The 14,630-nt window shown below is 36.7% G+C and overlaps 2 protein-coding genes across 6 annotated transcripts in view; one reads left to right on the top strand and one right to left on the bottom strand.

The window, feature by feature from the left end:
• ptpn5 (protein tyrosine phosphatase non-receptor type 5) overlaps positions 1 to 5,903 on the bottom strand; it is a 22,737-nt gene extending 16,834 nt beyond the window's left edge. The window contains exons 1-2 of one of the 4 annotated variants that reach the window (XM_065289422.2): positions 5,528 to 5,903; positions 2,917 to 2,997 (exon numbers count right to left, since the gene is read on the bottom strand). The gene's annotated coding sequence lies outside the window, so the exon portion shown is untranslated. Of the gene's footprint in view, positions 1 to 2,916; positions 2,998 to 3,121; positions 3,141 to 5,527 lie in introns of those variants that run through there. The other 3 variants (XM_065289425.2, XM_065289424.2, XM_065289426.2) reach the window with 3 other exon arrangements.
• A 2,294-nt stretch (positions 5,904 to 8,197) lies between these two features.
• Positions 8,198 to 14,630, top strand: part of ptprja (protein tyrosine phosphatase receptor type Ja) — a 38,035-nt gene continuing 31,602 nt past the window's right edge. For both annotated transcript variants that reach the window (XM_073812707.1, XM_065289427.1), the window contains exon 1: positions 8,198 to 8,437. In XM_073812707.1, the coding sequence (XP_073668808.1) occupies positions 8,369 to 8,437 (69 nt within the window). In that variant the 5' untranslated portion in view covers positions 8,198 to 8,368. The remainder of the gene's footprint in view (positions 8,438 to 14,630) is intronic.

The raw sequence follows: 14,630 nt of genomic DNA, 5'->3' as shown, positions 1-14,630 counted from the left end.
TGCACAAATAGATTTAAATCAACAGAGGATTATTAAGCTACGTTTCTGTTTTGAGAAATAATAATAAAATAAATAAGCCTATACGAAATATGTTGCACTTAAATAATTATTAAATTGACAAAACGAATAAAAAAGTATTTGAGTTTCTGTTCTTTTTTTGTGACGCGCTCTAAAACCAAACCAGCAGAAAGCACGTCATGTTTTTAATGATTATAAATAAGCACAAGGTTTTCTCCTTATTGTGAGTTTACAAAAATAAAAATACATCATTTGAAGTTGCGAATGTTGTTTTACTTTTATCTTTATGACTATAAATTTAGGGTGATTTAAGCTGCAAGGTCATCACGCATATGATGTTCACCGGCGCATATCTACACCAACACAGCGCAGGGCTGCGAGAAAAGACATAATTAAACTTTTGATTTAACATATTACGAGTTTTTGGACATTCATTTGGAATCACTGTACTCATATTATCAACTTATCTGGCCATTAGTTATTCAGTATAGGCTATAAGCGCAGCGCACTGCTGAGCGCTCAGCTGTCAGTCATTCGTCTGTGCTTTAGATCGACACTCACAAAGTTTCACATTAAATGATAAGATATTTGTCCAAAAACAAAAGGCTAAATACTGAATACTACTTATATACTGAATACTACTTATATGCGACTGCAAGACATTAATAGTCGAATCTGTTTGTAAGGAAACTTACATTATTCCCGTGGAAGAGAAGAACGTTGGTAATAGAAACTTGAGGCAGACGGTGAGACTGTTTTATCTGTTTTCAGACGAAACAGCAGGGTCGGGGTACCCGCGGGTGAACCGCATAATATTTGATCTAACGGGTGTAATAGGCTATTCGCGTGTCATTTGTGTTGTAGATGCAGGTCGGGACTCAATAGACAAGATTAAATGCGGGTCTAACATCCAAGACCAAAATTCGACTCGTTTTTAAATGACCCGTGCTTATTTGTGTTTAAGATCTGTCTGAAGACCGGTAAAGGTTTATATTTAACTGCGCGATTTGCGGTGTGACCGGCTCGGGGTCACAGTCTTTATGTCAAATGGTACGGGTGTGAAATAAAATTGCTGCTGATGTCGGATAACTGGTCGGTTGTTCTGTCAATCACAGCGGTGCGGATTATCAAACAGGACTGCATGACTTTGTAACAGCTCTGTACGCTAAACACGAGGACGAACTTGCAATGCACACTACATTAAAACTACAATGAAATATCCAAACTACTTACGCAGCTGTGTAACGTTTTTTTAAGAAAATACAGTTTAGATCAAACATAGAAAAGCAATATGCTATAAATATAAGGAAAAGTAAATGACAGCGTGAAAATTATAAAAAAAATACATGTTAGTTTACTGTAGCCTATATTCTACATTAATTTTTTTTTTAAATTTATAATCATCATGGGCGCCCCCTGCCGCCACAGCTGAAAAAAATCCTAGAGGAAACACTGCACACACATAAGCAAAAACTCAAACAGAGCAGGTTGTTTCACCTTTAGTGCAGTCAACACTCAGTGCTGGAGTGTATCACACTAATCAATACTCTGACTCCACACACACACACACACACACACACACACACACACACACACACACACACACACACACACACACACACACACACACACACACATTCTGGTTTCCATGTTTTGTGGGGACATTCCATAGACTTAATGCATTTTATACCATACAAACTGTATATTCTATTCCCCTTACCTGCCCCATTCCCTAACCCCAACCATCACAAAAACCTTTCTTGTACCTTAGATTTTCAATAAACATCATCTTGTTTGATTTATAAGCTTGTTTCCTCATGGGGACATCAAAATGTCCCCACAAGGTCACAAAAACACTGGTATTCCTATCTTTGTGGGGACAATTGGTCCCCACAACGTGATAATTACCAGGTACACACACACACACACACACACACACACACACACACACACAAGAATCCGCCATTTTTTCACTCATTCATCTCTTCTGATTCACCTCTCTTTTTTCTCTATTAATACCTTTCTCTTTCATATTTTTATTGTTTACCCCTGTTTACCCTGTCCATCTTTATACCCCCGGCAATGCTCTTTCTCCATCTCTACCGCCCCGGTCTTGCTCTGTTCCCCTCTGATTAATTTTTATTAATTTATTTATTCCTGTACTCTATTCATGCTGCAGCTGGATGCTCTTGAATTATCAGAATGAGCTATTGAGAGAAAAAGATTGCTAGGATACACACACACACACAAATGGGTGCGCACAAATACACACCCTTCAGATTGTCTTTCATCAAACCTAAGCATAATCATTTCATGCTACTTGCTCAATCAGCATTCAATTCCCAGCCACAAACTGTCCAACAGGGAGAAAGAGTGAAAGAACAGCCTGTGTCTGCAGGCACTGTTATCTGAATGAAATGTGTCGTCTTTACTGTTGCTTAAAAGAGCATTTAGCAAAGGTGACTAGTCTATATCTTTGTGTTTTTGAAAAATATCTGTTTACTAGTCTTAACAAATAATGCAAAGATATATTTTTATAATTACTGTAAGATGCGCTTTATATAACAGTTAGTTCTGGTTCTATAATTTGTTTTGGTTTTTCAACAGTGCTGATATTTAGTATAACGGCACAGGAAAGTTGCATGCAATAAAACATGCAAAATAAACCCAGGCGATCAGGTAAGTGCTACACGAGACTTGAAGCTAACAGTGTAGGTGGGTGGTTGCCAGTGACAACGATCAAATTTACAGTTTTGCGTCATTGGTTATGTATTGGTCATTGGTTATATACAGCAAAAACTGCAATTGACCAATCAGAATTTAATTTTTTACAGAGGCAGCATAATAAACAGCATTTATATTGAAACACATTTATAAGGGCAATGATAGAGGACTTACTTTAAAAAAACGCAGAGTTAGACTCACATGACAGTGACAAACGCCTCTCTCAAGACCTTCAACAAACTAGTAGGAGCAGTTCTGTGAGAGGTTCCAGAAAGAAAAAGAAGAATGTGAAACATGAGCAAAATTAATAGTTTCATAGGTGGAACGATTGTATTAGTATTGTATTAGCATCTTACATTTTATACCAGTATATTCTTACTCATGCACTCTATATGGAGTTGTACAGATGGCAATACAAGCACAGGAGTCCCTAAGCAGTATCGAATAAATAGCCCTCCATGTGTGTCTATCATAGAAAAATGACAGGTGGTCAAAATATAGCGAGGAGAAATCCAAGCTAGAGATCCAAGAATTATGTAGAGAATAGATGACTAGACAAAGCGACACAAGACAATGGGGAACTTGAGCAGTGCATACGGTCTGTGGGAAACATATCGACAAAAATCTCAACACACACTCAGTCTTCTGCTCTACGATCAGTAAACAATAGCTGCAGAGGTCTGGTCTGGTGATGACGTGATCCACATTGGCATGGGGGTAACCATGGAAACAAATACACTCAGCAGCAAATGGTTTATATAGAACCACAATCAACACCCCCACACGCACAGATATACACACACTAACACCCCACTCCACACACAAAACTGCACACACACAGACACACAATGAAATCTTGCAGACATAAAACAACAACATCAACAAACAGTGGAACAAAGGGGGAAACACCTGTTCCCAACTGACTCTTGCAACATTTATAGGAATTTTTAATGAGCACCTGCCTTTGTGTTTAAAATACATATAAAATCAAATTATTTTCCCACAGTTCTTCTGACACGAAACAGTTTTATTATGCTGAGCTTTGCTGTGGGGTTAAGCGTGAGTCGTCTATATGCTAAGGCTAATTTATAAAGCCATGGTCACAGCCGCAACCCTAAACACAAAAAGATATAGCCTAAACATTATAAACGTAAGATGGTAATATTTAATGGCCGCCACAATGTACAATGATGTAGACTGCACATCCCACACGTTATGATAAACTATAGTCTGGAATTAAAACGGTAAGGTAGGGGAGGGCAAACATCATCAGCTGTCAAATATTTTTTATAATATTTTATGCAGTACTGTCATTTAAAAGTTTTCATTTTGGATATATTAGATGTATTTATTAATTAAAAACTATTTTAATTCTTTTCAGTTAATTGCAATATAATATTTTATCATGTGAATAGTCTTGATAATAGAGAACAATGTGTGACAGTGAGAGAGAAAGAAAGAGATTACCTGCTTAATAACAGCCCTACACTACAGACATGGGGCTTTTATTGTGCTTGCTTGTATTAGGGGATTACACTTTATGCTGGATGAGTTAAATTGGTGTGTTTTTGTTCGGCAGACTAGACCCAATATAGCGCTGTATCTTTTCCATGAATGAGATCTGTCATGGTTTCCTTGGAACCCACATTTCTCTTTCTCTCTCTCTCTCTCTCTCTCTCTCTCTCTCTCTCTCTCTCTCTCTCTCTCTCTCTCTCTCTCTCTCTCTCTCTCTCTCTCTCTCTCTCTCCTCTCTGTCCACCACTGAAACACACCACTGATGTGATTAGCCGGCTGTATACATTTCAGAGAAAGAAGACATACATAGCCAAAGCCAGAGATGGGAGAGAGAGAGAAAGAGAGAGAGTCATGATGTCATGGCAAAGGATTATTTAGACCAGTCTCCTCTTATGTTATAGGTCTCGTTGGTTTAAAACATTGACTCAAAGCACATTTCCTAAAAAAAACTTAATGCACAAATAATTATTACAGTGATATAACGTCTGAATTGAAACATACATTCAGAAAAAGGATAACATATTACCTTATGGCTGGCCTCCTGCATAAAACCCCTTACCACCACATACACACAGTAAATAAGCAGCTACACACACACACACACACACACACACACACACACACACACACACACGCGCACGCACGCGCACACACACACACACACACACACAGGATGACAGTCTATCTGGGGAATATTAGGCAGGCACATAGCAGAAGGGATGAGATAGCCTACACTTGTTGAATGCTGAGCCATTTTCACAGATGCTAATACAGATGCATACCACACAAACATCCACTGAGCTCTTTCAAAAAATCATTTACAACTATAAACCAACTCATTACTCATTAAGCAAATCTGTTTTCTTCCACAAAAAAACGTGAGGTAATCAGTTTTTTTCAGTGTATTATAGACGCATATTTAAATATATGGATCCACCTCCAGCTCTAAATAAACATCAGAACAGGTGCCTGCTTGTCAATGTCTACAACCGCAAAATTTTCACTTATGACAGTAAGAATAATCAGTAAACACCATCAGGATAGCAAAGACGCTTTTAGCCTCAGTATATTGATGTAATATCCTCATGCCGAAACGCCTCGATCATTAACTCGCATAGTCTATTCATTGTCAATAACGCTGCGTCGAAACAGCGTCCCAGCATCCCGAAAATCACGACGTGCGCTTCCACAGGGCGAACGCTGCAATTAAAATCGCGCTATATTACCATCCAAAGTGTATAGAATGCGAAAAACACATATGCGCTCTTACCTCTCAAAAAGGTGAAAGCGGTGAAAATGAGCGCGGAGATTCGCGCAGCATCATTAATATTCACATCACAGCGCTCGCGGAGACGCGCGCGGAGGAAGAGCAGGCAGCGGGAGACGCTGCAGTGGCTGCAGAGCTGAGCAGCGGCCCTCCATATGAACCCGCCTCTCTTCACTCACAATCACAATGAGGAGGCTCGGTGGGCGCGCGCGCGCGCTCTCGCGTCTTAATACGTTCTGTATGTCTCTCGCTTTTTTCACATTATAGTTTGTTTCGCGAGATCCCCTTTGTGTGCTTTTGAATAGGTGTTGACGTGTGAGGTGCTGTATTTCGTGAGGAGGATGATGTGATGCTTCGCTTCAGGTGGCAGCTGGAGGTGTAACCTAGGCAACAAATCTCGGGGTAGAGCGGGGTGGAGGGATGCTGGAGATCATTATGCGCTTTACTGAACTCTCTCACTTTTCTCTCTCTCTCTCTCTCTCTCTCTCTCTCTCTCTCTCTCTCTCTCTCTCTCTCTTTCTCTCTCTCTCTCTGTCTAGATCTCTTAGCACTCACATTAACAAATGCGTCATTTCCTATTGCAAATAAAAAGTATGTTTTGCACATCGAAATGAGATGAAACTGTATTGGTCGTCTGTACAGTTTAACAGTTTATTTCTATCTTTTAATCTTTTTTCTTTCTTTCTTTCTTTCTTTCTTTCTTTCTTTCTTTCTTTCTTTCTTTCTTTCTTTCTTTTTGAATTTATTCTGCATATACCATTACATTAGAAATAGACATTTTAAACACACAAAACACAAATTTTTAGTTCTCTCAACGTTTTGTCTATTGGCCTAGGAAGGCTATTTGCTTCCATCTAGTGGTGGTACTGTAAGTGCAGTATGCACGACCATGCAATCATTAGCAAAGTCGGTCAGAGGTTTAGATTTTTAAAAACTTGTTTGGACTACAAGTCACAACAGACTGACATAAAGCCCCCAATCTGAATTTTTTTTATTGAGTTTATGTGTGTGTGGTCTACATATGGGCATTTTAGAAATAAATAGCTTTCTTCAGTGGCATCCAAAACATTTTTAAAAACAATATATAAATTTTCTTAGTTATCGAAGCAGATAGAGTAGGATTATTATTATTATCCCATACAATATGTTGTACAGTATTGTGCACTTTTGCACAAACCTGAATAAACTGTTGTGTTAGTGTGTCCTGATATTTTTGGTGTCTTCTTTTCATTATTTCTGAAAAGAAAATAAATAAATAAATGTGAGTGCTTAAATTTGCACCATGCACAGAGTTGTTATTCATATCCGACACATTTAGCACTTTAATATAGCTTTGATCATAGATCTTAAAAGAAATGTCAGTTTACACAGTACTTGGCACTTTGATCAGTACAGTCTAAAAAAGCTGCTATTGTGAGCAGGCAGATAAGAGTTTCACTGTTACATTCACCAGAGATCTGTGTTTGACCACTTCCTGTTTAGTCATCGCATTTGCCCTATAGTCTGCCTTGCTTACTGACTGTCACCCAGGAGACTGCATACTTTACTGAACAGTACTGTGACCCCCTCAAAGAGAAAAAAACAAAGCGAAACTGAGCCCACAGCCACAAGCCTGTGTACAAAATCTTAGTACAATTACTTAGATAGAATAGAACAGAACATAACAGAACAGAAAATAATAGATAGAATAGAATAGAATATATTTTATTGGTATGTTGGTTAGCAAGACTTTAAATAGATGTGATGTGTTATTGTGTGCAAATGTGACTGTTCTTGCAACTGGTGCTCCTCATTATGGAGTAATATTATATTGCTGATTCAATAGCAAAGCATACTGGCTAAAAAGCAAGTAAAAACTTTTACAATACTGTCTTTGCTTCTGACCACTAATATGCAAGTCTGCCTTATTTAAACACCAACAGACTAGTTGCTTAACTCTTTAATAATACCAGTGCACAAAGCAAGCAGACCACAATTACTGAGGTAATGCTAGCTGTTGCCAATCATTGTTTATGTGTCATTGGGGAGAACCCTTCAAGCGTAGTAATTTAGCAACATTCATTTTAACAACATGCGAGATTTTGCCTATACATATGTAATTAATAACTTTAACAATGAAGGATATTTCAGGGAAATAATGTAAACTTTGTGTCATTATTGGAAAAACATTTACTTTTAACACAACTTGTGTTTAATTTTAACACATAAACTTACACATAATGTGTTAAAAGCATAACATAAAAAATGTGTAAAAAAATTATCACAGCTTGTACATTACAGTACTAGCTGAAACAGCATACCAACAGATATGACAACATAACAAATCTTGTCTACGCAAAAATACCACAAACAATGTTTAAGCGTGACCTAAAACTATAACAGAAATAAATAAAAAATACCACATTTATGTCAGCAATGTCTTTAGTGTTTGGAGGAGCTTATCACAATGCTTTCCACATTATAGTCCTCAAGTTTTAGCATTAGTACATTAACTATTTAAAACTATTGTTTTACAAAGATATAGCATCATAAATCATAGTGTTAACTATAACATTTTAACATTTCTAAAAAAAAACATTCATTAGTTTAGTTGTATGTCCTGTGGGTCGTTGATTTCCAGTCATAGCCAAATTTTTGGGAGGCGCTGTTACTCGAATTGCCCCGCCTGTTGCATCAAGAGTACAAGAAAAGTTAGGCGTGCAAGCACCTGAAGCAGGAATGATGAGCATCGCGTATCATTGACGATACTATCACAATCTTTGTTGTCGTCTTTTAAGTTAAACTGCTCTGAAACAATTATGAAGTGACATAACGTTTTTATGTTTTGTCGTTTGGGTCACCACTATGGGTCAGCATTATTTACCTCAAGCCAGTGTACTATGTGCAAGTATCTTCTTTGCTTTCCTAGTGTTGGTAAGTGTAAGAATTCATGTCAACTTTTGTTGTGCCTTTTAACCGCGTCCATGTTTCATGTCCAGTAAACAATGCAGTAACTTTTAAAACTTGAACATGCTTTGCTCGGATATCCGGATATTAAGCTTTTCAAGGTTTTAAGTTTATTAACTGCTTTTTACCGTATACATATTTTGAAATGAAATTAAACTACCTTACGTGCGTTTTAACGGGTTTTGTTGTAAAAGTTGAAAGTGGCGTAAGTTACTGTATGTTTTCAGATTTTACTTCGGAATTTGCATGCTTTGCGCAACTGTGGCTGTTTTGAACTGCACAAAATGCACGCGCTGCCTGGTTCATGAAAAGTTGCACATGGCTTACTTCTGTTCCTACTTTTTTCTACAGTTCTTCCTCAAATTGACTGCAAATTAACATAATTACTCAACATTGGTTTTGTTTTCTTTTGCACAGTTGAATGGATTGGACTTTTATGTCTTTGAACACTGACACCAACAGTTGTCTTTATTATATTAAGTGAGTTTAAATATGTGTGAAGAGTTTCCATGATGCTGGCAAAACCAGAAGTGCAACCAGTATCTATGCAAATTTTAATATTAATCTCATCTCTTAGTGTGAGTTAGTGTGATAGAGAGAAGTCAGTCAGAAAAAGAGGTGAACTCTGGGATGCTTTTACAATGTACTTATTTTCCACGGGGACAGTCAACTCACCCGGATACTTGATATGGTTTCCGCTGTGCATTATATAATTTTTTTACATAATTCAATTTATACTGTTTACAAGATATTGACATATATTTCTGAAGCCATTTCTTTGACACTAAATCAGAAGCTAAACTCATTTGCTGTATACTGTATATACATGCAGTTTGATCCTATTCACTTAGCACCTGTTTTATTCAAAGCTAATTACAAATAAGGAAGAATTTACATTTTGTCTTAAGAGCCAAAAATAAGCATTGCAAACAAAGCTATGTTTACAAGTGGGAAAAGTAAGAAAGCTAGGAGATTAGAAAATCAGGCAGTGAAATATGATTTTAAGGAATTGCCTGCATAGATTCAAAAAACCAAATGATTATTTCACGGTCTGATATAATGGCAAACCATTCAGTTCCATTATGCAAATATGAGTAACAAAGTGCCTTTAGTGTTTGGGGTGTGGTAAATTAATACGGAAAGGACAGTGTTTTGCATAAATCACTTATGAAAATAATGGCCAGCTCATTAGCCAGAATAAACTACTTTTTGCAGTATTAGAGGAAAGGAAAATGTGACGTACAAGCTGGGAACAGGGAAAAAGAAATAGGACCCTTACCCTGCCTACTATCCCATCATTCCCTCTTTCATTTCTAATCTAACCATCTATTGTGATAAGCGTTATTATGGGCGGTGTTGCTATTTGAAGAATTCTTTTACAGCAAAAATAGCCCTTGATTTCACACATAGATGGAGAGTAGTAAACTTTAGTTGCAGACTTTAACATGGGAATATCCTGGAGAGAAATCTGTAGAAATACAAATGTTGTTGTTTTTAAACCCCACAAAGCTGTTTTTATCAGTACTGTGCAACATTTCACTGGATTTTTTCCCAGCGAAATGGCTAACATTTTTTGTTATGATGCTAAACAGATAACGATAACTAGGTTGGCCCGTACTTGCCGATAACCGATTAATCAACAAATAGTTTTTTAAATGGATTCTGGGAAAAAAAACCTCATTCAAAGTGAAATAAATAAGTATAAATATTATTTATAATTAAATAAGTAAATAAATATGTATTAATTATATTAATAAGTATTGAAGTAAATGCTTTGCACCGGTTACCTAGCCTAGAAATCTAGACGCACCCTAGCGGCCGCAAATATATTTGCTGCCAGGGTTTAGTCTAGGCACTCACAATACACTTAACCGGTCCAAAAACCAAAATTTGGTCAGGCCAATCACATCGTGTGTAGCGTCTGTGGGGCGGGCTTAACATGATGACGACAGAGCTGCAACGGTTCCTACTTGAAAACAGAGAATGGCTGCTGCTGCTGGCGAACAGCTATCTTTTGAAGCGGCTTTGGCCGCGACTCTGGAGGACTTAGACTTATGTTTTTCTTTGAGAGAAGAGCAAATAAACCCTACTGAAGTCTTTTTTAAGCAAGAAAGATGTGTTTGGAGTTTTGCCGACTGGTTACGGTAACTACATCACCTTCTTCGTTGCTCTGATCCGTCATAGTGCTATCCTATTGCGTGCAGAGGCATTTTGAGGGACAACCTTATATCCCGCCCCTTGCATTGAGCCGTTTGCGTGAAGAGTTGCCAGACCTTACATCTTGATGTAGGTCTGGCTAACCAGGCTACCGGTTACCTTTAAAATGACATCAATGCATATTATATGTGTAGTTTTGTATAGTGGTCGACCAAAATGTTTTTTTTATGGCCGATGCCGATATTAAGAAAGCTATATGGCCGATATAACACAACTGTTAGAGACAAACAGAAAATTGGTGAAACTAAAAAAAAAACATTTGTTTTGCATAACATTTATAAATATACCCTTTTGAAGTACTTAAAACATATTTACAAGCCATAATTAATCTGACATATCACGGTACTGTTTGAATAAGTGTGGTGTTGTGTGTGACACAAAAGTAAATAATTATTGGTTATTTTACTGTCTGTCAGACTTCGGCTTTACATTGAGTGAAACTGAGTGTCTTTTTTATTACAAACAACAAATTTAAGTAATAGAGAAATTTACTGGCCGATTAAAAAGATTTATTGGCCAATGGCGGGGAAAAAATATCGGCCGATATATCGGCATCTGCAATATTGTCCTTTCACTAGTATTATACTTTATTTGCTTTTGTTTCAATACTTAATGATTATTTAATCAAAATAACAGGTGTATTGCAGTGATGATAAAAAATAACTAAAATCAGATTTTTATTTGTTGGATATGTAGCCGACAGCTGCATATAGTTTGCTTTCTTTAATTATTAACTTAAAAATGCAGCTTATCTGACGAATTCAAGGATAAACCAGCTAAATATAAATTAGATGCAAATATATAAGAATAATCATGACATTTGGGTTGGATTTATCTGTATGCACTTTTGTGTAACTGTTTGAGGTAGTTATTATTAGTGTCCTGTCAGCCTTGACGACAAACTTAACGCTGTTGTTTCTCTGCTAATGCAGCATAGTCACTCAGCAAATAAATTACTTTATAATGATATGAAGCAATGGACACAACTATCGGAACAACTATACGCATGGATTTTTGCCGGGAGCCGATTGTTCCACCTCTAGTTATATGCATAAAAATAGGAATACCAGAATTTTTTTCTTTCATTCATAAAACACAAAAGTCGAGATGTCAAAAAATTTACTGGTCACCTCTATATGCGAAATAAGATAACCTCTGTCTTTTATACGTTACATGTTGTGTCAAGTCTGGTAATTAAACACGTAGAAAACTAGTAGCTTGTATCAGACAGTCATTCAGTCCCCGGGGAAGCAGACTTCCTTCAAGTCACTCTGTGAGGCTTATCTCCACATCAGTGCATCGTATCTTATGGGCTTGTTTTATTTAGATGCATCTAAATGGAAGAAACAGTTTTTTCATATTCTGTTAATGGTTTTTTAATTGCATAGGCGAAGACATTTCTGAACCTGTTAAAATAACGTACATGTGACTTGGTTTTTCACAAGTAATGAGTATGTGGTTTGTACATGTGCAATAAAGGATAGTTTCCAAAGTTTGGAAATAGAATTAGTTTTCTCAAGTTTAAAAATGCAATTAGTATCTTTTGTAATTTTCTGTGCCTCCCCAAAAATGCTTGTGTCCAGTTTTATAATGGCCTGTTGTGAAAGGATCCTGGCCTTTTCCGGGGTGGAATAGATTAGGCAGACACACACACACATGCACATTTTGTGTTCAATGTAAATTTTGGTCTATTCATTTCAATGGCTGTATTGTTGTCCTGACGCGTTGAAATATGTGCAAACGTGAAAATGTCAGGGTTAATGAATTTGGGAACATTTCAAATAAATAGATATGTAAATAGTATGTGAATATGCTATTCAAGCCATAATGTTGGAATGCTGCTAGGTCATATTATGCTGTACTAGAGCAAACTAAATTAACATGAGAAGCAAATACATACTTTATATGTACATTTTACAAGGCCTAAATTAGTTCACTGTTCTTTGCAATATGTGCAAACTGTGCATATATTGTGTGTACATCACTTGTTAGACAAGTGCAGTGTCTTACATTAACAGTATGTAGCTGTCTGTCTGTCCACATTTCAAGTCTTACTTCCTGTGTTTGACTGACATGGATGACACAACCCACACTTCATATTCACACTCTGTGAAAGAGAAATATCAAACTCTTTATCTTTTTCTGAAAAGTATTTGCATTTTGAATATAGTTTAAAGCAACACCAAAGATGTTTTTTTTTTACCTTAAAATAACGTTTCCAAAAAAGTTTGAACGGCACTTTCACATTCGCTTCGCAGCCCTCTATCGGCCAAAATCGCACTTAAGAAGTTTCCAACTATCGGGTCGCGGTCCTGTAGTTCGAGTGAAAACTACAAAAACTTTACGGCAGACCTACAATCCAATCAGAGCCAGCTTTGCTGCAGTAGGCTAAATTATTTACGACAGTGGTAATGGACATTTCGGCTTCCAACTTGTAGGGGGAGCAAAGAGCAAAAACTCTTTAGTGTTGCTTTAAGAAACAACAAGAACATGTAATATACGTCTTTATATGTATTTATACCACAGGGTTGTTGAATGCTTTATGCTGATTGGTTGAGAAATGTTCCACAGGTGTTGTTGATAATTTTTCTGTAAAACGCGCACCTGACTTGTCAAATGTCTTAAAATAACCACCAGAGCAATGTTTGTGGCAATCGTGGTATAAGCAGAATAATTTACGAAAAGATAATGCACACCCGCGATGTAACGATACGATGTGATTGTGCATTATTTTCGAATAATTCAACTGTGTGTCGTCAATCATTCCTTATATGCTCTTCCCGTACCTACACCGTTAAACAATTCTGTAGAAATTAAAGTATTACTGGTAGCTGTTTAAAGTTTAGTAACTTTATGTAGTTTAAATGTATGTTATTTACAACCATTTATTTAAAGTTAAATGAACATCAAACATGAACGAGTCTTTATCTTTTATAGAAAAAACTAAAATAACAGAATGCAGAGCATTCTGGGAACTAAAAAGTGAAAGAAAAACAGAAGGTTGATGAGGATTTCTGGTTTGCAGAATGCTTTGTATGAGGCTTTTATTTTGTAGTTTTATTCTGTGAAGACAAAGATGCATAACTACATATACATCATTCATTGTGGCTATACTGTGGGTGAATGATCAGTGAACGGATGTGTGACCATGCAAATGTGGTGTCTGCACTGTGTTCCATATTTGCCTGTTAACAAGACCATAAAGGCCTTGTAGCTTATAGAAGATCAGGACAGTTACATTACAGACAGTGTCAAGTAACGTGCAGATCTGGACAGTAACACAAACGTATCAAAACAACTGTGAAACAGTCTGTAATATTTTAATAGCTTTACTGTATAACAATAATACCGTTTAGTTTAAAGTATAGTCTAATACTTCACTGAAAGCGCTTGATTCTACTGACACAAGAAAGAGATCTGCCTGTGCAATGTGTGTTAAGTTTTAAATTGAACCTCTTAAGAAGTTAGCACTCTTTTAAAACAGCAGTGTGTGCTGCAAAAATGCTGCTCATTTAAATATGGAAAGGGGAAGTTTGACTTTCGGTTTTTCACATTGCTTGTCATCTTTCAGACATTTTCAGAGAGCAACTTTAAACACCACAAAATTTGCTGAAACATGTTGAACTTTCAGTACTGATTGTTGTCCAAATAAAGGATTAGGTTTATGCTCACTTTGGATTAAAAGGCGACGAATGTCCTTCAAAAATTCACTTTTTCTGTTGTGTGAAATGACATAAAAAGTGCAAATGGTGACATAATTTACATCTTTGTATGCGCATTTCCTGTAATTCCTGTGATCAGGGAAATGACATGGCAGCAAATGTAAATTGTTACTAAAATAGGTTGCTTATTTTTGCCATATATTTCAATGTTATTGTGTTGTTTTGTTAGATTATGTCCTAAAGACATCTTTCATTTAATATATTAGGGGTGTAACGATACA

This window comes from Paramisgurnus dabryanus, chromosome 2, assembly GCF_030506205.2.
Source record: "Paramisgurnus dabryanus chromosome 2, PD_genome_1.1, whole genome shotgun sequence".
NCBI lineage: Eukaryota > Metazoa > Chordata > Actinopteri > Cypriniformes > Cobitidae > Paramisgurnus > Paramisgurnus dabryanus.
Note: the sequence above shows the minus strand (reverse complement) of the source record. Positions and strands in the feature narration are given on the sequence as shown.